The sequence below is a fragment of the Melozone crissalis genome, unplaced genomic scaffold (assembly GCF_028551555.1).
Source record: "Melozone crissalis strain CALT ecotype California unplaced genomic scaffold, PUWL_Pcris_2 ptg000008l_1, whole genome shotgun sequence".
NCBI classification, from domain to species: domain Eukaryota; kingdom Metazoa; phylum Chordata; class Aves; order Passeriformes; family Passerellidae; genus Melozone; species Melozone crissalis.
In genome coordinates, this window is record NW_026535786.1 from 6,412,544 (window position 1) to 6,435,653 (window position 23,110).

General features: G+C 41.9%; 1 protein-coding gene across 1 annotated transcript; it reads left to right on the top strand.

Moving 5' to 3' along the window:
* Positions 1-1,076: 1,076 nt before the first annotated feature.
* PCF11 (PCF11 cleavage and polyadenylation factor subunit) lies at positions 1,077-21,986 on the top strand. Its single transcript, XM_054270074.1, has 16 exons — positions 1,077-1,293; positions 6,014-6,139; positions 8,396-8,584; positions 8,972-9,163; positions 9,944-11,052; positions 11,312-11,501; positions 11,592-12,225; positions 12,312-13,789; positions 15,140-15,227; positions 15,958-16,077; positions 16,619-16,727; positions 17,873-18,056; positions 18,456-18,611; positions 19,633-19,725; positions 20,244-20,279; positions 20,843-21,986. The coding sequence occupies exons 1-16, from the start codon at positions 1,105-1,107 to the stop codon at positions 21,053-21,055; spliced, it is 5,106 nt and encodes a 1,701-aa protein (XP_054126049.1). The 5' UTR covers positions 1,077-1,104; the 3' UTR covers positions 21,056-21,986.
* The last annotated feature ends 1,124 nt before the right edge of the window (positions 21,987-23,110 follow it).

The window sequence follows — 23,110 nt, forward strand, 5'->3', positions numbered from 1 at the left end:
TGGGCCAATCTAATGACCAAGGAAAGGCAGGTTTTGTTACTCTTCTCTCGCTCCCCTTATTCCCAGCTCTCTCCTGCGGCTCCCGGCTCTGTGCAGACCTGGGAACACTGGTGCCAGGGGTGACTGCTTAAAGGGATGGCATCGAGAAACACGGCGGGCAGGGCTCTCGCCGAGGCGAGCGAGCCACAGAACCACGGAATTGTGAGCCAGGGCTGGAAGGGAGCTCTGGAGATGGCCTATTCCAATCCCCGCACCCAGGCTGGGCCATTGGGAGCAGGTGACACAGGAACGCGTCCAGGTGGGTTTGGAATGTCTCCAGAGAAGGAGATTCCACAAAACTCCCAGGGCAGCCTGCCACCCTCAACGTAAAAAACGTTCTTCCTCGTGCTGAGGTGGAACTTCGTGTGGTTTTATCTACGGCCACTGCTCCGCGCCCAGGCGCTTCCCACGCGGCAGGGCGAACCCAGCGCCCTGGGAGCGGCCGCTGCCGTGTGGGGGCTGTGGGGGCTGAGCCAGCGGCCGGCGGGGCGGGCCGCGGGAGGGAGGCAGGGCTGCGCCCGGCACCAATCAGCGCTCGGGGCAGCGCGGGAAGGCGGGAGGAAGCGGCGGGGCGGGACGGGACGGGAGACGTGGCCAATGGGGAGTCGGGATGCGCGTGCGAGAGCGGGACTCGGGCGCAGGGTCCTGTCAGCGGTGAGGAAGGGCGGTGCCAGCCAATCGGGAGCCGCTGTGGTGACGGGGGAGCCAATGGCGAGCCGCACAGGCGGGGCGCCAGCCAATCAGGGCGCGTCCGGCGGACAAAAGGGCCTCTCCAAGGCGCCGGCCCCTCTCCTGAGCACAATTTCACATGACGCAACGGCTGCGGGAAGCGGTTCGCGAGCCGTGCCCGCCGCCGCCATTTTGTGAGCGCGGAGACTGAGCCGGCGGCGGCCCGAGGAGCGGCGACACCGGCAGCGCAGCCAGCGGGAGCCTCGGCGTGGAGGATGCGGTAGAGGAGCCCAGCGGCAGCGGCGGGGGGGCGGCATCGGCATCGCTCGGCGGCGGCGGCGGGGGATCGCGGGGAGGGGGCTGTCGGTCGGTGGGTCGGGTCCTGGTCGGAGCAGCATGTCGGCCCCGGAGAGCAGCGCTGGCAGCAGCGAGGCCCGGGAGGACGCGTGCCGCGACTACCAGTCGTCGCTGGAGGACCTGACGTTCAACAGCAAGCCGCACATCAACATGCTGACCATCCTGGCCGAGGAGAACGTGCCCTTCGCCAAGGACATCGTCTCCCTGATCGAGGCGCAAATCGCCAAGGTTTTTATATTCCACCGACTACTACTCCTACCTATACTGCTGGGGGGACCGGCCGGGGCAGCGGGGTAGGGCGGCCTGGGGGCCCGCAGGACAGGCGCGGGGGGAGCCGAGCGGCCGAGGCGGTTCAGGGGGACACGGCAGGGCCGGGGGACGAGAGGGCCCGAGGGTCGGGAGATGGGGCCCGAGAGAGGGGGAGAGGCTCGGGCGGGTGGGCATGACTGGGCTGGGGCGGCGGGGGGGGCCTAGGAAGTAGTGCCGGGCGGGGGGGTGGGGTTGTGAGGGGGCGAACAGAGAGAGCAGGGTTTGGACGGAGCTGGGGGAGGACGGGCGTGTAGGAGGCCGGGGGTCGCCGTGCGGGATACAGGCGGAGGAGGGAAGCGTGTCTCAGCTGGGATCAGGGAGCAACGGGGCGAGGCGGCGGCCGGGGGCTCCTCCTTCCATCGCGAAGCTTAAGGGTGCTGCTGCTGCTTCTTTACTCCCCCGTGGCATAGGGAGCAGGGGACTCGAGGGAGGGGAGCAGTCCCCACACCAGCCTGTTGGGAGTAGGGAAGGCTTTGGGACTGGCCCCAGGAAGAGCTGAGGGAGGAGGGCAGCGTGGCTGCCGCTGGGAGCCCCGCGTAAATAGCAGGCACAACATGGCGGCCCGGCAGTGACTGGGCAGCTGCACTTCTCGCCCTTGGAGCGGGGCTTTCCCCGACACGCAGGCAGGATTCGGTGTCCGAATCTGGTGACTAAACCCTGGCGTTTTAGGGATTTTTACAGTAGGTGGATACTGCAATCATTAGAGAGGACCTGAGCGGGGAGATGTCGTGGAGAGTTGGGTTTTTCTTGGGAGGGGTGGTCTAAAAGGAAAATAAGGTTAAGTTTCTAGAGCGCAAATTGTCCGCCACTGAAGGGCTAAGTATAGTGACCTTTAAGTATAAGTTAAAGCTATTTCCCGAGTGCGGTCCCTGTGCGAGATTAATTGAGGGGTGGAGGCTCCCTTATATCGTAAAAAAGTTTTTGGGTGAGAGGTGAGCATCTTTTTCGGTTAGAGAAGTGTGTGTTGTGGTGATGGGGGTTGTTTTGCTCTGCCTGGGTAGAGAAAATTCTGTCGGCTTGGGATAATCTGTTCGGATTTCAGGTGATCTGTGCCCCGAGTAGCACTAGCGTTGTGTGTGTATTGAATTTATTTTGGCTAGAGAAGTTTATTAGTTGAGGATGTGGTAGAAGAAATTCTCCCTGACTGTAGAAACTGCAGCAGCCTGTAGGATCCTAACATGGCGTCTGAAAGGCACATGATATAAAAAGGGAAAGAGGAGGCTCCCTCTGAGCCCAGCCCAGGCAGTTGCTGACATCAGTCAGCCACTGTACATGCATGGGGGGTTGCAGCACCTTTTTAGCGAGCATTTTACAAGGAAAGGGTTCTTCTTTCATTCCCCCACCCCCGTATTCGTGCCAGCCACCCCTCCCCCGTTGTTTCCCTTGCTCCCTCTGATCTCAGGTGTTAAAAGGCTTTTTTCTTTGGCTTTAATCGTGGTTTATAATGGTGAGAATTGTACTATTTAATGATGGGGGTGGGAGACATCTTTTAAGATACTTAATCTTATCTTTCTATCAATGCAGGATGTCTTTTTTAGTGTGCCACAGACCTCTTCCAGTCTAGTTTTAAATGCTGCCAGTGGCTGAGCTTTGCCATTCCTTGGGGAGGTGACCTCATAATCTAATAGCTCTCACCATTATATCTCCTAAAGGGCAGTGGATGTATATAAAATGATTTGTGATGAAATAACAATGCTGTCAATTTTTTTTTTTCATTTCTGGGTGATTTAGAACCTGCCCTGAAGTGTGGGGTTTTTTTAAAGGATGTCTTAAAACCTGTATCAATGGTTAGTTTTGCCTAGTTACTGTTTATGACTGTAGTTTATTCAAGGCAAGTTTTTAGTTGTTTCTGGGAAAGTGATCTCCTTTACTAAGCCACTTTTAAAAAGTGTTGCCTGGAGACAGTTTGTTTAGTGTAAAACTTGAGTGGTCTGCTTTACTATTTAATAAATGGTTCTGAAATGTGTGACTGGTATTATAAAGTTTGTAAATAAAAAGTGTGAAATATGTATTTGTCTTTTTATTTACCATTGTATAGTGCAGAATTTGTTTCCAAGACCCATTTTGTATACAAAGTTGCTTTTTTTTCTTTTTTTTTTAAACAAATTTTTTTACAAGTTTGTGACTTGGGGTTGAATTGCCAGATATTATTTTAAACTTGAAATCTTTTAGGAAACTAATAAAAAAAAGCCACACATTTCCAACAATAGCTTTCCTACGTTATTTGAAGGAACAGTGGGAGTTTTGTAAAGAAGTCTTTAATAATATCCTGAGCTCAGAGTTAGTGTTCTTCTGCGTTCTGGTGGTTATGCGGCGCCTCCGTGCCTTTGGTTAGAGTCGTGCGGGCATCTTTCTTACTCGGGGGTGCTGCAGAGACCTCCTGGAAACAAAATGCATTACGGTGTGGGATTCCCTCTTGTGGTTACTGAAGTACCTGCTAGATACCTTGACATAATAAACACTTCCAGAAGAGAAGACTTAAATATTCCAGCCGTATTTAAGTCCCGTTTGTTAAACTGCGACACCTGAATAGCTTATGTTTGGAGCAGGGCACGCTACTGCGCTCCGTAGGTGGAAGTCGGCTTCCTTACCTAGGTGGTGGTGGTTCTGTGTGATTGCTGGAACAGGCTGATGCGTGAGGACAGGGACAGTCACACTTCTTTCAGTGCTTTTGCTACTAATGCTTCCCCAGCATCTCAAACTTCCAGCTTAGCTGAGTGTAGTGAGCTGCTTTCCTGCGCTGGTGAAATGGAAGAATTCAACTTGGGGAGTAGCTCTTGGGCATAGGTACTTCTGGGAGAGCTTTGTGTGTCTAACACACTGACTAAAGGTCAGAAGTGGTGCACTGTCCTTTTGTTATAAAAGAAGGCACTCAGAACTGGAGTGTTTTTAATGTGCCATTGTGCAGACTGCTTCAAAGAAGAAGCCAGTGTTCCACAGACATTTTAAATAGCTGCAGATCCATAATCTTCTATGTCTGAGACTTAAGTGATGCTTTTTTCTAACACTTGCACATTAGGTTGTTTACAGTTCAGTGTTACATCACAGGGTGAAATTGGCTTCTAATGTGCTGCAATTCGTTTTAGCTAATGTAGCTGGGTTTTTGTCTTTTCTGCACAAAATGCATCACCTGCCTGTTTCTACTTTTTTCCAATATGTTTGAAGGCAGTGACACTCCCCCCCTACCCTCCCACCCCAACTAACAAGGAGTTCTGCCCTCTTCAATAATAAGTTTCAGGTCATGGTAAATTAGTACACTTCGAAGGGTGAGGAAGCCCGATTGCCCATGTAAAAATTACTGTTGAGTGCGTGCCCTTCTGTGAACCACCTCAAAGGGGAAGGAATTGCATTTAAAATGGTGAAGCAGTAGCACTTCACACACGTGTCTGGATAATGGGCCTGCCTGCCAAGTAAGGTGTCGTTAATTAATCTAGTAGCCTGTTCTGTTTAAAATGAGCAGTGGGTGAAGTTGTTCTGCTTTTATCCAGAGCTTACCAGATGGTGAAGGGAACTTAAAGTATTACAAGTGGATGCTCTTCCCAGGGGTTCATGGTCAACACACACTGCTTGTGTTGTCTTCCATGTCCTCTTCAACAAGTCTGTGTACTTGCTGATGTTTTTTGGAACTTTGCTGTGCCTTCTACTTTGTGAAAGCCACTGGCAAGCATTAAAACCACTTTTATTGGTCCAGTACTGCTTTTTGTAAATTGGAAGCTGCTGTAGTGGTCCATGGTCACCACACTTACTGCACAAACTTGGTATGAGTTTTGAAAAAGGATTTAAAAAAACCCCAACCAAAACCAAACTAAAAAGCCCCCAAGCCTCCTGTAGCAAAGCTGTGTCCAGAGTTTGAAGACAACCTTCTATGAAAATGGTGGTTGCAGTTCCTGAGCTTGTCTGTGCGTTTACTCAGTCGACCAGATGACTGAGTTTTGACTGAATTTTGAACTCTATCCTGACTGTTTTTGCATGCATTTTGGAAATCAGAACCATCGCCATCTGCAAGTGCCAAGAGAGAATGGGACTCTCTGCTATGTCCAGTTGGATTACAGTGAAATAATTGCAACCTTTTCTGCGTGTAATTTGCGAAAAACTGTGATAATCAACATATAATTTACTGCTGCAGAAGTTCACTGACTTGGGCTATTTGCCAGAAGTCTAATTTGTGTTGTGTGAAATCAAGAAAAATCCATCCAGGAGGTTTGAATCATAAGCAATATTTAGAAGTTCCTTGAAGTGCTGATGATGGTTTCCTGCTAAGTTGCTTCCTCAAGGGAAAGGTTACACTCGGTACACTAGTGGCAATTCTGTCTCATGGGCTTCTTTTTTCCTCCTTTTTCCCCCCCCTTTTTCCAAAGCTTTGATACACAAACAAATTAACCTAAGGTGTTCTTTTTTCTTTTTTTTTTTTTTTTAATTTTTTTTGGTGAAAGACCCCCTGCATTATACTTTGAACTGAGTATCCATTTTTCAGATTAAGTTTTTGTATAAACAAAAATCCCAAACAAAATCCCTTGGTATTTATAGTGGCAACCAAAAAGAGAGGTCTGTATTTCTGGGATTGGTAATCCCTTTATTTGAAAAAGTTAAAGTATGTTTTTGTTGTACTAAACTTCTCAGTTTCTTCTTATTACTCCAGGCTCCTGCATCAGAGAAGCTACCCGTTATGTACCTAATGGATTCCATTGTCAAGAATGTGGGAAGAGAGTATCTCACAGCATTTACTAAAAACCTAGTTGCAACATTTATTTGTGTATTTGAAAAGGTATATACACTTTCAGAAAAGTACTGTATTCTGAGCAAAATTTGTTCCTGGTAAAATAAGTACATTATTTCAGGTTTGGGTTTTTTGTGTGGTGAACTTTACAAATTGATTGGTTTTTATAAATCTCAGTATATCTATACTGTAAAAAATGATTCCTTCTGCTATCAAGCATGTTAGCTGAAAGATGTAAAGTATTACTTAATTTGGTGTGTAAACATCAGTAGCTTTCCTGTCCAGGCAAGATTTTACTAACAGGATTTTGACTGTTGATGACTTAGCTGTATGGACTTTTTGTAATGTATAGACCAATTAGTTACAAATTTTTGGTTTATTTTTAAGATAGTTAATAGTCCTTACGCCAAGAATAGACTGAAAATTGACTTTCTGTGGATTTCTCAAAGCTTCACTCTCCTGTAGTTAGATTTGTTTGATTTACACAATTCACATTGTGCAGAATGAGTGCTTAAACTCAAGAGGGAGTAGCACTGGCACCTGGTTCTCTCTTGGTGGTCTGTCAGCTGAAAAAAGTGCTGCGACTGTGTGAGAGACGGACCTTTAAATGTGTGACTGTATTATAAATAAGTTTTAATTTCATTCAACATTAAAAGCTGCTGCCATACCTTTTAATTCTGGCTCTTAATTTTGAAGCCTAGTGAAGTAATTGTGCATACTCCTCTGTGAGAAAAGCATATCAAAGTCCAGGTTTTGAAAGGCTGGACTTGAATGGGTTTTAAGTTGGATCAGAAATGAAGGGTTAACTTCTGTGGTTTCTTGTATGTTAGAAGAAAGTGATGTTCCATAAGAATGAGATGAATGAAGCTTTTGCATATTTATCATTACATATCTGAAGATCTGAAATCCCAGTACGCTTTATATATGGTTTTCAGATGTAAAGTGTGTGATGAAGTGAGGAATAGATTGTGATTGTAGAAGATTTAAGCTCCTGTGTGTAGAGCAGATAGAGATAGATTTACCTGTTTTTTGGTGTTAAATTGTGAATGCTCTTCTACTGAGTTGTGTTTAAAGTTGCAGCTGATTGAAGCTCTGGATAACAACTCATCTTCAGAGTTTTATGTGTTAATTTGCTAGTAAGCTAAATATAACTATTTATATGCACTAGTTAGATGTGTAAAGTGGCAGTCATTTGTAATAGCTTAGTTGGTTAAAAGATGTGAGTAGAATTCCAGCACAGGCATTGTTACAGATTTGGGTTTTATCAGTAAATGGTCACTAAGGTATCTTTAGACACTTGAAGTCAAACTGTTTGCTTAGTCATTCCTGCACATTTTTGCAGTGAGCTTCAGTGAAGCCTCTCATGGAAAATTCTATAGAGGCATCATCCGCCAATTACAAGTACGAATTACTTTTATTGAAACTCCTGTTCTTACCCAAAAAGAACCTCCAAACTTTCCAGAATATTCTGTGTCTAGGTGTAACATCTGAAAATGGCAGCAAAAATCATCTACATGGGCAATGCTTAATGATTGAATTGGGACTTTGAAATTTGACAGCTGCATGTATTTTGTCCTTTAATGTTTTTTATTTATTGTTCAATTGAGCCATTTAAGTTATGAGATGAACTAAATTTTGCTTTATTGTAAATTTCTAATTTAGCTGCCATGAGATAATCCAATTGTTTGTAAAGAGATAAAATGGGCCTCTGGTCCTACAAGTAGATTTGATCTGTGACTCATACATAGATGGGTCTAATTCTGCAGCTGAACTGAAATAGTAATTCACTTCATTTTAGCTAATACTCATTTTATTGCATTTGTTAGAAAAAAATCCTTCAGTGACTAAACAGCTGAGCAAAACACCTTTTTTTTCCATTCAGTTTGTTTTTTCTTGATCTGTTTGTTATTGTTATACTCCAGCACAAACACTTGAATGATGTATTGTCTCAGAGGCGGTTGCCTTTCAATACCTTTGTTACTGTATTTTTTTCCACAGAAGTTGGGCCAGTAAAATGAGAATTTTGCTAATGGAAAAGTTGAAAGAAAATTCTCAGAGCATGGTAATACAAAATAAAATCTTCAAATGGCCTTGAAACAACAATTGAACATTTGAGCTTCTGTCACTGATCCCATTGATAGACATGTGTTGTCTGCACTGCTTATAAATTTTGTGTAGCAAGTTCAGTATGTTGAAATGACAAGATAGAAATAGGAAATGAATGAAGTCTTAAGTTCTACAGAAAAATTTAAGAAATTGTTTTATATTAACTTAACAAGCCATAGAATTGTTTTATTGTTTTAGGTGGATGAAAATACTAGGAAAAGTTTATTTAAATTACGCTCCACATGGGATGATATTTTTCCTTTGAAGAAACTATATGCACTTGATGTCAGAGTCAACTCATTAGATCCTGCCTGGCCAATTAAACCTCTGCCCCCAAATGTGAATACTTCTAGCATCCATGTGAATCCTAAGTTTTTAAATAAATCGGTAAGTTTTTCTGCCTTCTGGAAGAACAGATGGTAATACGTGTAGTTTTCATTGTTTGTGTGCTGCTTTTTGACAATTTAGAATATTAAGAATGAATTATCTGACCTTTGTAAACAGGTAAGAGAAATTTATAAATTCAGAATATTTGAAGGGTTTGGTTTTTTTTAATTTATTAACTGAGTTATAGGCTTTGGAACATGGAGGAATTGATACTAAATTCCCTACACCTGTCAAAGTAGGCAAATCATAGTGGGGCAAAAAAAATTGCAGTTTACAGCTGCTGTATGAACTAAGTCCCAGTACTGGATCATGAAAACACTGAAAGGAGATGGATTTAGTTGATTTTATTAGCATTTTAAAAGTAACTTTTCTTTATTTTGTTTTTAGCCAGAGGAATCTAATGCACCTACCTCTGCTGTCACTTCTGGTGCCTCTACTCCTCCAACTGTTCCTGAAATACAAAAGAATTTGACACAGGAGCAACTGATAAGGCAGCAATTGCTTGCAAAGCAAAAACAGTTGTTAGAACTTCAGCAAAAAAAACTAGAGCTGGAGCTGGAACAGACTAAAGCACAGTTGGTGAGTAGGATAGTTGATAAAACTTGGGTAGTTGGGGTCTCTCTTTTGGAGAGTACTTGACTGTACTGGTAAGTACAGTACATTGGTTTTCGCTCATGTTAGGCAAGTGTAGCTGTTCTAGGACTACCACAGCAATGCAAGGTGAGCTGGGGTTCCTGAACAGTTTTTATTATCTTGAAACCTTAAGTATTAAACTGAAATGTTAAAAAAAATTGGAATTCTTGTGGTTTGGTTTTAATCTCTCTTCAGAATGATACCTGACTGTGATCTTCCACCCTTCACCTCTTGCAACTGACAGTGAGCTGGGCTATTTCAAATATGTTTGTTCCCAAAGAACAAGGGAGCCTGATCGTTTGTAAGCAAAGTCAGTTCCTTGGTTGGCAGTAGTTGGAAGTCTTGCTGTGTTGATAGTTGACAACACAAAATAAAGCATCTTGGAACTGAAGTGTGAAAATAGGATACTTGGCAGCTGAGTTGCCTAGAGCATGTGGAAAATATAGGGAAGCTAGCACTGTAACTGGAACTTGTGCCAAATTTACATCTTTTGCAGTATTTACATTAATATATTGATCTTGCACTGTGTTTGAATTTGATTTGTAATGGTACTGCATTATTTTAGTGCTTATAATTAGCAATTAGTGGGTCAATTTCTGTTAAATGGCTGAAACTCATAACTCTCAAGACATGGCTATTACAGTTTTGGCTTTGAGACACAATATTAGCACCTCTGGGTAGGAGTTGTGGCATACAGATTAATGCTGGATTTTTTTCCGATTTCAGGCTGTATCTCTTAGTGTTCAGCAGGGATCATCTAGTATAGCTTCAGTTCCAGCACCTTCCAAGCAGCACATGTCTCCCACACCTCATATGACAGTTAAACCACCTCATCAAACTGCTGTGCAATCTGAAAAAAACAAACCATCCCCAAGTCCTCCACTTCATGACATCAAAATAGTGAACAGGGATCCTCGGCTTAATAGAATGGGTCAACATTCTTCTCATACTAAAGATCAATCTCACAGGAAAGAATTTTCACCGAGTGTGACCAGTCAGTCTGAGACCAAGGGAAACAAAACAGCACAGGCTGAAAAACAGAACTCAATGAAGTCAGAAAAATCAAAAGCAAGTGAAAAAACACAGAAGAAAGAACTTGAACAGTCCAAAGCAAAATCTAAATCGCCATCCCCTTTGAAAAATAAGCTGCCCGATACTAAAGACAGTAAAAACCAGGAATGTGAAAGCACTAAGGTTTCTGACATCAGTAAGCGGGATCCAAGACTGAAAAGACATCTTCAGGATAAGTCAGAAGGGAAGGAAGAGGAGGTCAAAGAAAAGAGGAGAAGTACAGAAAAGAAGGAAAAAGAGGAGCATAAGACTTGCGAACATAGACCCGTAGGGAGCAGAAATAAAGTGATTAATGGTGCTGTTCAGAAACAAGACACAACTACAGAGGAGTCAGAAAAACAGGGCGGGAAACAAGGAAGATCAAGTAGTAGAAAACGGTCACGATCACGCTCTCCTAAGGCAAGATCACCATCTACACACTCTCCAAAAAGACGAGAGAGGAGATCACCTAAAAGAAGACTTCGGAGTTTATCTCCTACTTCATCAACTCCTAAAATTGGAAAGATACGTCAGATAGGCCCTAAGCAGTCTCATGTTGAAGAAGGCACACAAGCAGCAAGAGATGAAAGAAACTCTAATAAGAGAAATGTTAAACAAGAGGTGCGTGATCCAAGGAGATTGAAAAAAGCCCAAGAAGAAAGACCCCAAGAGACAGCCACCCAGCATTCTGCAAAAGCTTCTCCAGATCCAAAGGAAAATGCAGAAAACTGGCAGGGATCCAAATCAGGCAAGAGGTGGAAATCTGGTTGGGAAGAAAGTAAAAAGTAAGTTACTATTTCTTAAACAACTTGTGTGTGAAGTCAGTGGAAATTCTCCTGTTGGCTTCAGTATAGTTGGCTTTGAGAGGCAGTGTTGGGATTGTTAAAGTTGATAGGTTTCATTTGTTTCTACTAGTGAAATACAGAGGTGATGCATACTTAGATTCTAAGGTGATAGCAATGTTTTGCCATGATCAGTTCTAGTAGGAACCATTACATCCTGAATAATGAATAATCTATATTTTACATATATTCTTGTTTTCAGCTCCCAGCAGAATGATGAACACCAAGCACTTGTTAAATCCCCTCACCAAAGACATCGGGAGAACTGGCCGGCTGGTAAAGGAATTCTATCACCCCGAGCACCAAAGCAGCAGCACCGGTTAAGTGTGGATGCCAATTTACAGATTCCCAAAGAATTGACATCTGCAAGTAAAAGAGAATTACTTAAGAAGGTAATACTAATAAATCTGTCTTAGAAATGTCCCAGATGTGGGTTTTTTTCTTGTCTTTTTGGACATCTAAATTTTAACTTTATCTTACAGGCTAATGACCGCTTAACATCTGGTGAAATAACACAAGATGAGTTTCTCATGGTCGCTCATCAGATCCGACAGCTGTTCCAGTATCAGGAAGGAAAGCACAGATGTAATGTCTGGGATAGCCCTACAGAGGAAAAATGTGGTTTGAAAAAGAAGCCTCTTCTATCGGATGCAGAATTAACATATTATGAACATAAAGCTAAACTAAAAAGGACACAAGTTCAGCATTCATTGTCAAGGCTTGATTTGTTGGATCCTGATGATATTTTGGATTATCATATACCTGATGCACTGCTTTCTGGAATAGAATGTGAGCAGGCAAAAGCCAAGCGGGGAGCACAGTTTGACAGAAAAGAGCCATTTGCAGAAAGATCAAGGAGGCACTCGCCTGTAAGTGGCACTGCAAGACCCTTTGCTGAAAACCTGTCACCGCTTGAGAGTCGACGAAGACTTGAAGACCAGCGTGCTACTAAAGGAGCAAGAGGTTCTGATCCTTATGACAGCTGGGGAGAATCAGATGAATTTAGAGATGCTCTCAGACAGCAGGGGAAAAGTACAGCAGAGTTCCAGAAAACAGATGGAGATGCACTTTGTAGGTTTGATAATCGTGAAGAAAGACAGCTTCTTGGGCAAGCAGGTATGTGATTTTACTTTATTTTGTATCTGTTAAGTAATTGACAGTGTATTAGCAAGTGGTTATGTGATTTGTTCTGTTTTTTTTAGGTGTTCGAGAGGAACCAAGGTCACCGTTCACTGAACGTTTCAAAAGAGCTAGGTATGAAGATCCAGAGAAAGCACCATTTCCAGAAAGTCCAGGATCGAGATTTGGAGGTATTGAAGCAAAGCAGAGGATAAGTGCACTGATGGAAGACAGACCTCTGTTTGATGGCTCACCTAGACCGACTGCTGCAAGGGTTGCAGTAGATGGACAAGGCAGTCCTTTTGTTGATGGTCCTGCTGCTGGTTCAAGTTCCAGAATTGATGGGCCAGCTGGACAGGCTGCTATGAGATTTGAGGGGCCTTTGGTGGGCACAGGTGCATCTCAGTTTGATGGACCACTGGCAGGAGCAGGGGGAGCTGGAGCCTTAAGATTTGATGGGCCACCAGGGCAGCTGGCAGGGTCCCTGAGATTTGAAGGACCCTCAGGCCAGGTTGGCGGAGGAGGTCCGCTGCGGTTTGAGGGACCTCTTGGGCCTTTGCGGTTTGAGGGGCCTGCTGGGCAGCCTGTAGGTGGGGCTAGATTTGAAGGTCCTGGAGTTGGTCTCAGGTTTGAGGGTCCTCATGGTCAGCCTTCAGGTGGTCTCAGGTTTGAGGGACCTCATGGTCAACCTATGGGGCCTCGGGGTCAACCAGGGGGTGGTCTCAGGTTTGAGGGACCCCATGGTCAGCCCTTGGGGCCTCATGGTCAACCAGGGGGTAGCCTCAGGTTTGAGGGGCCACATTTACAGCCGTTGGGGCCCCATGGACAACTTGGAGGTGGCCTCAGATTTGAGGGGCCACATGGTCAGCCCATGGGGCCACATGGGCCATCAGGTGGTGGGCTCAGGTTCGAGGGACCACATGGACCATCAGGTGGTGGGCTGAGACTGGACGGACCACGTGGTCAGCCAGGTCTAGGTCCTAGGTTGATTGATGGACCAGTACACCAGGGAGCTGGTGGACTTAGATTTGATGGTCCTCTTGGTCGGGCTGGTCCAAGATTTGATGGCTGTCATGGAGCTGGATTTGATGGTCAGCCTGGACAGCTGTCTCTCCTGCAAAGATTTGATGGAATTCATGGACAGCCTGGTCCAAGGTTGGCATCTGGCCAACAGGCACAAGCAAGATTTGAAACAGCCATACCTCAAAGATTTGATGGACCTCACCAGCCAGCCTCTAGGTTCGACTTGCCCCTCGGCCTTCAGGGTGCACGTTTTGAAAATGTAGCTAACCATCCTGCCTCAAGACTAGAAATGTCACCATATGGACAAGGTGGTCCGTTTGTTGACCATCCTGGCCAGGGCTACAATGGACCAGCTCATGGAATGCAGTTCCAGAGACCTGATATATTTGATGGTTCGCCCGGACCAAATTTCAATGGGCCAGCTGGCCCAGGAGCACAGAACTTCCCATTGAGAGCAGCTGGACATTACTTCGAAGAAAAAGGTCTCCAGGGTCCTCAGTATGGAAATTTCAGTAATATGCCAATGGGAGGTAATCAGGTAAGAGCTGATTGCATCAAATACTTTGCTTGCAGAAGTGTTTCTCTTAGAGAATTAGCCTGACTTCTTCCTGTAAAAATGAAATATTTTTCTAAAGCATTGATAGGCTGAGAGTCACTTTCAAACTAAAAAAGTCACTAGATAATTTAAGGACGTGCATTGCTGTGTTTCAAGAATCTTTTTTTAAGTATTAGACAAAATACTGGATCTTTGCAATCACTTCATAGTTCAGAATATGTCTTTGAAATCATTATTTTCAGCATTGGAACAAAACCAGGTAATTGGAAGCCTTTGGTATTCTCATTAAATTTCAACAAAAGTGAACTCTATGTAAAGCGTAAAAGCTAATGTACGTGATTACATTATACTTGATTCGTTTTTACAAGAGGTGTGAAGTTAGGACTAAAATAATAGTCTTTTTGCAGCTCTTAGTACTGGTTACAAGCCAGTTTTAGGGAGATATCCATGACTTTGGGGGAATTGAGGAAGATAGGGCCATTGTTGAACTTTCTTTCTCAACTGCACTGTTGTCTTTTAAAATTCTCTTGGCACCATCTTGCTTTGTCAGTTCAGTTGTCTTTGCTGTTGCCTCTTTGAAATGCTCTCTTCAGAAGGAGTAAATGGTACTATACAGAGGTGAAACTGATGTAATTTCTTGCAGAGTTTAGAGATTTCTAAAAGCATTTTTAATTTTGGGGGTTAAAAAGTGAATGTGAAGAGTTTGCTGATTGTACAAAAGCAGGTAATGTGTCCTACAGACCTCTAATGGGATAAAATCTTAAACAGTGTGTAAATCCAGAAAACAGCCAGTTAGGAAAAAAACCTCCAAACATTTTTATTACAAATGTGTTATAAAGACTTGTGTTTCTACCTACAGCTTACTGTAGCTGATGTGCTGAAAAGTCTTGTTTTCAAGATGTGTGTCTGTACTAAATGCTGGTTCAGTTCCTCATAAAAATTATTTGTGGCATTTATTAATAGACATTTACGAGTTCCTTGAATTTCTTGAGGAGTTCTGTTTTGGTGAAAGTGAGCAATTTAAAAGGAAGTAATGTGTTTGGAAAATGTGATTGTTAAGTAGAAGGAAAGGTGTTGAAGGTGTTGTGGTAGGGTTTTGTTTGTTTATTTTTATATTAGGCAATACAAGGATGTGGTCTGAATTTTCCTAGTGGGAAATTAAAATTAGGGAAAAATCATATGGTTATTTGTGGTCTTCTTCAATACCAAACTGACAATGGTTCATTCCTGGAAGGAGTTCAATATATGTGAAATGATTGAGAAACATCTAGAAGTTAGTAAGTTTATAGTCACATTATTATACAAAGATTATATAAATGTTTACTTTCACAGGTTTCTCTCATGTCTGCTCAAACAGGACCTTATGGCCAAGGTCAGCAGTATTTGCCAAATCCTGGAAGTTTTGTCCAGAACCCTGCAGGTGTGTAACAGCGGAATTCCTTTTATATCTTTTGGATTGTTCGTTTGGTGGTGGCCACAAAAATGACATTTTTTAATGTCCTGATTTACTGGGTCTGTGTGGATTAAGGGAAGCCTCCTCAGAGAAGTGGCTTTAGATATGGTATCTGTAGCACCTTCATCTTTTAAGGAGATTTTCTTAAACACTGCAGGCTTTTGTTAGTTTTCATTAACCATGTGATTTGGGTATCAAGTTGTGCTGAAAAAACAAAAAAAAGGTTTTGATCTGTTTTTCTGGAAGGCATCAGTCTGTAGGTCTAGCTTGCTGTGCTGGGGTGGGCAAACATTTCCAGTGTTTGAGTGGTTAGTAGTGAAAAACTTCAATAACATCATAGAAGGTTGAACTAGGTGATGAAGTATTGAGTGTGGGGAAATATCGAAGTATGAATCCAGGAGAATACTGCATTTCAAGAACCACCATCCAGTAGAGATCACTGTATGGGCAACCAGCTTAGATAGCACTCCAGAATACATTATGAAGGAAGGCAGAATCTTGTTACAAAGATTCCCTGTTTCAAGGGAAAAAATTAGCCAAATACTAGATAAAGCAGAGAGTTGGTAAATAATTTGTAACAAAAAGTGAAATAAATGGGAGGCAACAGGAAAATTGTGTTGTGAAATATACAGATAAAAGTGAAGTCAATTTCTGATGCTAACCTTTTGCCACCTTGTATGTCTATTTTCTTCCCCAGGAGCCCTTTCACATTCATATCCTGATAACCACCTTGGACAGGTTGATGTGAATGAGTTGTTTGCTAAACTGCTGAAAACAGGGATCCTCAAATTGTCTAAAACTGATTCCGCTTCAGCACGTATGTAGATTTATTATGTTCTAACTATGGAATTTATCCACAGCTCAGGTGTAAATCTGAGTATACACACTTCTGTGAACTCCTGTATAGTTTTTTTTTAAATGGAACTCTATTTTTGGGAAGAATTTAGTGTATGTGATTGAGTAAATTCTTAGTATCTTGTTTAATTTACATTTCATCTATCTAGAGCAGTCAGTTTTGTCTTTGCTGCTGTGCTTTTGTAACTTGTTCTTGATTATAATCAAGAACAAGGTCTTTTCATCTTCTGAAATATTTCTGTATCTATGAAGACTGAATTTTAATGCCAGACACTGAGGTGAAATATTGTTTTCCTCAATTGAAACTGTGGCTTATTTTCTTTTATGCTTTTTTAAAATGTTAGAAGGTGTTAGGTGTTAGAAGATAACTGATAATCTGATTAACTGAAGATAACCATTGTCAGATTGTATTATTAATATTTGAAACAAAACCACCCACTTCTAGGAGCACATAATTTCTTTCTGATGATGTACTGAAACTTTGATATCTTCATGGTTTCTAGAAGCGAATGAAACATCAGCCCAGCCAAATGCTGAAGAAGAAGATGATGATCAGAATGAAGATCAGAATGTTCCAGACCTCACTAACTTCATAGTCGAAGAACTTAGACAGTGAGTATAGCTGAATGGGCTTACAGTAGGAATAACAGTGTGGCAGGAGCTAGATAGTTCATCCAAGACAGTTAAAAGCTCTTAAAAGGTTATCTGTCACTTTGTGCTTTTGAGGAGGTTAAACCTGCATTGTTTGATGTCAGCCTTGTTGAAGCTGAGAAAGGAAAAAGACAGAAGTTGAAGATGGGAAAGCTTAGCTTTACACAAAGGTGTGCGTTGTTACTTCAGCACTAAGGCTGTGATAGGCAGTGAAGCCAGGCCTGGGCTGCATCAGAAGCTGTGTGACAGGGAGGTCAAGGGAGGTGAGTCTCACCCTCTGCTCTGGTGAGACCCCACCTGCAGTGCTGCTCTGGGGCCCCAGCACAAGGGAGACATGTTGGGAGTGACTCCAGAGGAGGCCATAAGGGTGATGAGAGGGCTGGAGCACCTCTGCTGTGAGATAGACGGAGAGTTGGAGTGGTTCAGTCCGGAGAGCAAACAGCTCCAGGGAGGCCTTACTGTAGCATTCCAGTACCTATAGGGGACTACAGGGAAAGCTGGAGAGGGGCTTTTCACAAGGCCAGGACAAGGACAAATGGCCTCAGGCTGAAGAACAGATTTGCTTGTAGATAGTGGGAAGAAATTCTTTACTTGAGAGGATGATGAGGCACTGGAATAGATTGCCCAGAGGAGCTGTGGATGTCCCAGCCCTGGAAGTGTTCAAGGCCAGATTGGATGGGGCCCTGAGCAACCTGATGGAAGGTGTCCCTACTCATGGCAGGAAGGTTGGAACTCTAGATGGTCTTCTAAGGTCCATTCCAACCCAAATCATTCTATGATTTTAATTATACCATTTGGTGGTAGCTTGTAAAGCTGGGCCAAATGAAGGCATTGCTATTTGTGCATTATTAGGTGAGAAAATCTAGTAAGAATGAGACACAGCACTAGCATGTTTCTCATGAATCGTTAATAAGAGCCTATTGTTTTTTGAATGTTTAAGTTGATCATACTGTGAAAATCAAGGTGAAATATTATATTGTGTACTTTTAACTTGGAGCAGATCCATGCTTTTTCCCTACTACTGTAGGCAAGTGAAGCAATTTACTGAGAAATTTCTTACTGTCTTTTTTTTAAAGAAGTGCTGAGATTTTTCTCTCTTTTTGTAGGCGTTATGATAGTGTTATAAATCGGCTGTACACTGGAATTCAGTGTTACTCCTGTGGAATGAGATTCACCACTTCACAGACTGATGTTTATGCAGATCACTTGGATTGGCATTATCGCCAGAACCGGACGGAAAAAGATGTTAGCAGAAAAATTACACACAGGAGATGGTACTACAGTTTAACAGTAAGTAATGCAGTATTTGTCTGCATAAATTACAGGCTGGATTCTGTGCTTTACTCCTGCATGTGCTGTAGGATTGCAGCTGAAATTTGCATCATCACAGGAGTTGGTTGTGATAAACAAGATACTTCAAGTAGTCTGCAGATGCCTGTCAGAATACAAAAGGCAATTGTGCGATGAACAGTAAACAGTTTAAAGCTGCTTGCTGCACTGTTTTCATTCCGCTGAGAATGGAATTTGAAGGATAGTGATTTTTTTGCTAAAAGAGTTTTTGAAACATTGCATTGTGAGAAAGAGTACACTGTGCTAATGCTGCATGTGGGAAATATTTCAGTTTTAACAGTAGCATTTATGAAATATGATACTTTGGGATGTCTGAGTGAGAATGAACACTTTCCTTAGGACTGGATTGAATTTGAAGAAATAGCAGATCTAGAGGAGCGTGCTAAAAGCCAGTTCTTTGAAAAAGCTCATGAAGAGGTTGTGTTGAAGACGCAGGAAGCTGCCAAAGAGAAGGAGTTTCAGAGTGTCCCAGCTGGACCAGCTGGAGCAGTGGAGGTAAGTTTCAGCTTGCCAGACAGCAAGAATCTAGTCTTTCAAAGTACTGTGTTACTAAATGTAGACTTTGTACTTGGGCCTTTGTGTAGTCCCTCCATAGGTTGTGTATTTGTGTATGTAATGGTTGCTTCCCAGGAGCAGGAGTAGTAGAAACCTCTAGTTAAAAAAATCTGCAGCCATTGGCATTGTGTAGTTTTAGCGAAATTGAAATGGGCAAACTCTGTTAATTTGCTGAATGTTTATGTAGAGAAAATAGTGTAAGTGATTTGTCGTTTGATGGTCGTTTGTCATTAATTTGTCACTCAAATAGCTACAGGATTTACTGGGGTTTTGGTACTTTTAAACACAAAAATTTCTTTTTTGGTAGCAGATAGGTGTTAGAAGAAAGAAATACCACAACTTTGAAGTAACCAGTAGAGCTGTATTTTGGTAGATGAATTGGTGTCGTAATCAAATACAAATGTTAGAATTACAGTTTAGTTTTTCATGCCAAGTGTCTAAGGAACTAGCTATGAAACCAGAAAGGCCTTTTTTTTTTTTAATTTTAAAGAGCACTTTTCATGCTTTATTCTCTGGGTTGATAATTTTTCACAAAAGTACTAAAAACTTCCGCCTTGTTTGACTTGAAATTGCAGGTTAAGGGGGAAGAATTAAGATATTGCCAGAAATAAAACTAGTTAAATCGCTTTAATGGATTGTCTTACATGACAGTAAGACACCATGACACCGGTTACAAAATGCTTTGCAGACTAACTAGCTAAAGGAGGGTAAAGCTTACTTTTCTCAAGTGACAAAGAGTATTCAGGGCCAGAGGGTGATCCTTTCTTTGTCTGCAAACCATACTCAATTTTTAATTAAGGTTTACTAAAGTGATTTTTAAAGTGTGGAGGAAAGATCATGTTCTAGGCTTAATATACTTAATTTAAAAGAACCTTATTTGATTTCTTCTAGGTTCCTGAATTTCATGTGGTCAGCAAATTGCAGTAACATGATTTATCTCTGTTTTTCCCATAATTTTCAGAGCTGTGAAATTTGCCAAGAACAATTTGAACAGTATTGGGATGAGGAAGAGGAAGAATGGCACTTGAAGAATGCTATCAGGGTAGATGAAAAGGTAATCTGATCTTATTTACATGTGATGCTAATTTATAGTAAAACCCCTGAAGAATTATAGGAAAAAAAAAAACAGGAGGAGGTGGCAAGTGCTCTTTTTCTCTTGAAGGATTCCTGTTGTAGTTTTTCTGCCTTCCAAATACATAAATATCTTTGCCTTTGGAAGTGCCTGAAATCCTGGTGTCATTGGTATGGGCTCATTAGCTCTCCCTTACACTGCAGTGCTCAAAGAAAAATGGATGTCTCTGTGTATGGGTGTGGGCATGGGCTCAGTTCTTCCTGCATGCAGCTGTGCACAGATAATTCCCAGCACTCACCAGGTTCTGTATGATGACATTTCCTAAATAAACATCACAAAATCCTGTCTCAGGTATAGCTGATGCCATACTTAGCCTGCTCAGACCATAGTTTCTCTAGATGAATTATGTGATAATGTGTAATAGACACTGTTCAGTTCACGATCAGTGATCCTGCTATAATTTATTTTTGCATATTAATTGTATAACAATTCTTTTTCAGATTTACCATCCATCTTGTTATGAAGATTACCAGAATGTAAGTGAATCCTTCATATTTTTGGAAGCATTTTGCTTTCAGTTTGTTTGCTTCATCTCTTTGCTTTGCAGGGAGCAGATGTGTTCAGAATGTGCTGCCCATTTCTCTTGCCTAAGACTTGGAGGCCTTGGGCATAGCAAGTTTATAACACAGAATTAACTGAGATGTGTTTCTGGTTGTGAGTACCATGACAGCTTGTGTGCCATAAAGCAAAGCTATGCTTTGATGGATTTATTGTGGAGTAATGTGTAATTTTAGGAATTTTTAACAATGGAATAGGTGGGTATTGGTGTGACATTTTTAATGCTTTGGAAGTTACATCAGTCCATGGTAATGTGTTCAGCATTTCATCTCTGCTTGGTGATACTTTTCAAAGGAATTGGAAAAAAAAGTAATGCTATTAAAAAAATGAATTTGTTTTCTTAAAAGTTTGACAAAGTAGAAGTTTGGATTTTGAGTGCCTGACCATCAACATATTTGCATTTTGAAAAAAGGCAAAAAGAATGAGAGGCCGAAAATGGTTATTTTAGTGTGCTAATGCTACATTGACTTTCACTTTGTAGACATCATCATTTGATTGCACACCATCTCCCAGCAAGACTCCTTCAGAAAATCCACTAAATATAATGTTGGACATTGTTAAACAAGAAACAGAAGAGTCCTGTGACTCACCTAAAATCAAAGAAGAACCTGAAGACACCCCTCCTCCTGCCTGTGCAGAAGAGAGCACACCTGCATCTACAGAAATCAAAACAGAACCTGAGGATTCTGTTTAAATAAACCGCGGTATGATTTCTTTCTTTTTTTTTTTTTTTTGTTTTTTTGTTTTTTACAGAGGAGCTGCTGTGTTAATTCTGGAAGATGAATACTTTTTATATGAATAAAATGTCCAATTGAGGCAGGGCCTCAACTACTGTTTGGTTAATAAATACATTTTTGTATTTGAAATTTCTTATTGCCTGCACAGTTTCAGGTGTCATTGTGTGAAAGTTCTGTAGATGCGTGAAAATTTAATGGTATATGTAAAAATGTAAAATTTTCACTTGTTGAAATGTAAATTATAAATAAAAGATATTTTTGCTATGTATGGAGTGTAATGTTTATGCACACCATCAAATAAATACAGTGTTTCTGTACTTTTTTTCAGTTTAAAATTAATTAAAATGAATTTTTGCTTAATAAGATTCAGAAAAATGAAAGCAAGACTCTTCCTTCAGTAATCCCATAGGTGGGTTATCAAGGGAAGGAGCTTTTCAGACAGGCCTAGATTCCTTGTCTTTTTAAAAGTTATTTGAACAAGCTTACATATCCAGATGTTTCAAAAAACAATTACAACAACAAAACAATAAAAAAATCCACAGAAAAACTCACAAAAAGACAGTTCTGGGTAGAAGGGGAAAATTTAACGAACCAACCGGAGTGCTTGATTGTGGTGAACACAAGTGCCAACAAAAAAAAATTAACAAACCAGGATGCCTGGTAGTTAAGGTGTTTTTAATGATTTTTTTTTTCCATTAGTCAAACACAAATTTAATAAAGCTGAATTTTCTTTACGTTACAGGGGGGAATGAATGTAAGAATGCTCATTTGAAACATAGTTAACATTTTCTTTTTTGTTGCTTATGACTGGACTTAGATGGTAAACCAGATATCCTGAGATGTTAATATTTCTTAAATGTTATAAATAAAACTAAGCATATATTTGAGTGTGAGTCTCTTCCTTTCAGTGATGGGTCTGTGTGGCTGGTATGTTTGTGGGAATTGAAATAAAGTTGTGTGTTTCAGTATGCATTTGATGTTTTATTCACTCTGCTAGTTGCAGTGTGTATTTTTTAACTTGCTGGGAGCAAGACAGAAGCACTGAAACTCAGAAAGCAATGTCGCAGTCCTAGCAGGTTATACTGGGAGTCAGAATTCCCCCTTAGTGTGCAAGTGGAAATAATCAGCAGTGCTGGAGATGTTGGCTGCAAAAACTTCTTTCCACGTTGACACCCCAGCTTCACACAGTTTTTAAGGTGCGAGTAATGCTTTGATTCTTCTATTAAAGTTGGAGCTGTAGTTGTAGATAGTTGTTCTATAGTAATTCTAGTGAGCTTGCCCTGTTCCAGCTATGAGACTTTAAAATGCTGTTTTATTACAGACAGTCCAGAGGCACAAAAATACAGTTGATCAGGGTGGTGTCAGTGTATGCAGTGGTGTGTGTGGCTGCTGGCTGTGTTGTAGGGGGTACTCCTGTGTTATTGCAACCTCTTCCTGGAGCAGGGATGTAGCCTGTCTCAAATATGATGCTTTGTGTTCTGGAATACCTTGAACTTCTAAGTTGCACCAACTGAAGTTCAGAGGAGACTGAGCAGAGACGTGGTGTCTTTAAATATGCAGAAGGCTGTTCAGAAAAGGGAACAAATTACTCTGTCTACTAGAGATAGAACAAAAATGAGACCTATAAGTCGCAGAAATGGGCTTTATGACAGCTCTTAATTGACAAGGATAATTAAACCCTAAATGATTCATTAAGCTCACTTGGTCCATGTAGTTATCACTGCACACCTGTAAATCTGACTGGGAAGGGTTCATTCTGCCTGGAAGCTGGATTCTGGAAATACAGCGTCCTTTTTTTCCCCACATCAAAGGAACCCGGCTTACCCCCAGGGTAGCAGCTGGTTTTGACTAAGGGAATTGGGGAGCAGGATCGCGTCGCTGCAAAAAGCAATGAGGGTTAAAGGTTCCCACAACGTGACCGGAGTCCGATCATCTAGAGCACAAGCTGGTTCAGTGCTTCTTGCTCAGAGCATCACCGGCGGGGTTCCGAGATGAGAATTGGTTCTTGTTAC

What these genes read in the sequence shown, in the direction of transcription:
- PCF11 (XM_054270074.1), top strand. Translation starts at nt 1,105, where the DNA reads ATGTCGGCCCCGGAGAGCAGCGCTGGCAGCAGCGAGGCCCGGGAGGAC. An exon ending in TCGAGGCGCAAATCGCCAAG is followed by an intron (nt 1,294 to 6,013) that starts GTTTTTATATTC and finishes TTATTACTCCAG; the next exon opens with GCTCCTGCATCAGAGAAGCT. An exon ending in ATAGTCGAAGAACTTAGACA is followed by an intron (nt 16,728 to 17,872) that starts GTGAGTATAGCT and finishes CTCTTTTTGTAG; the next exon opens with GCGTTATGATAGTGTTATAA.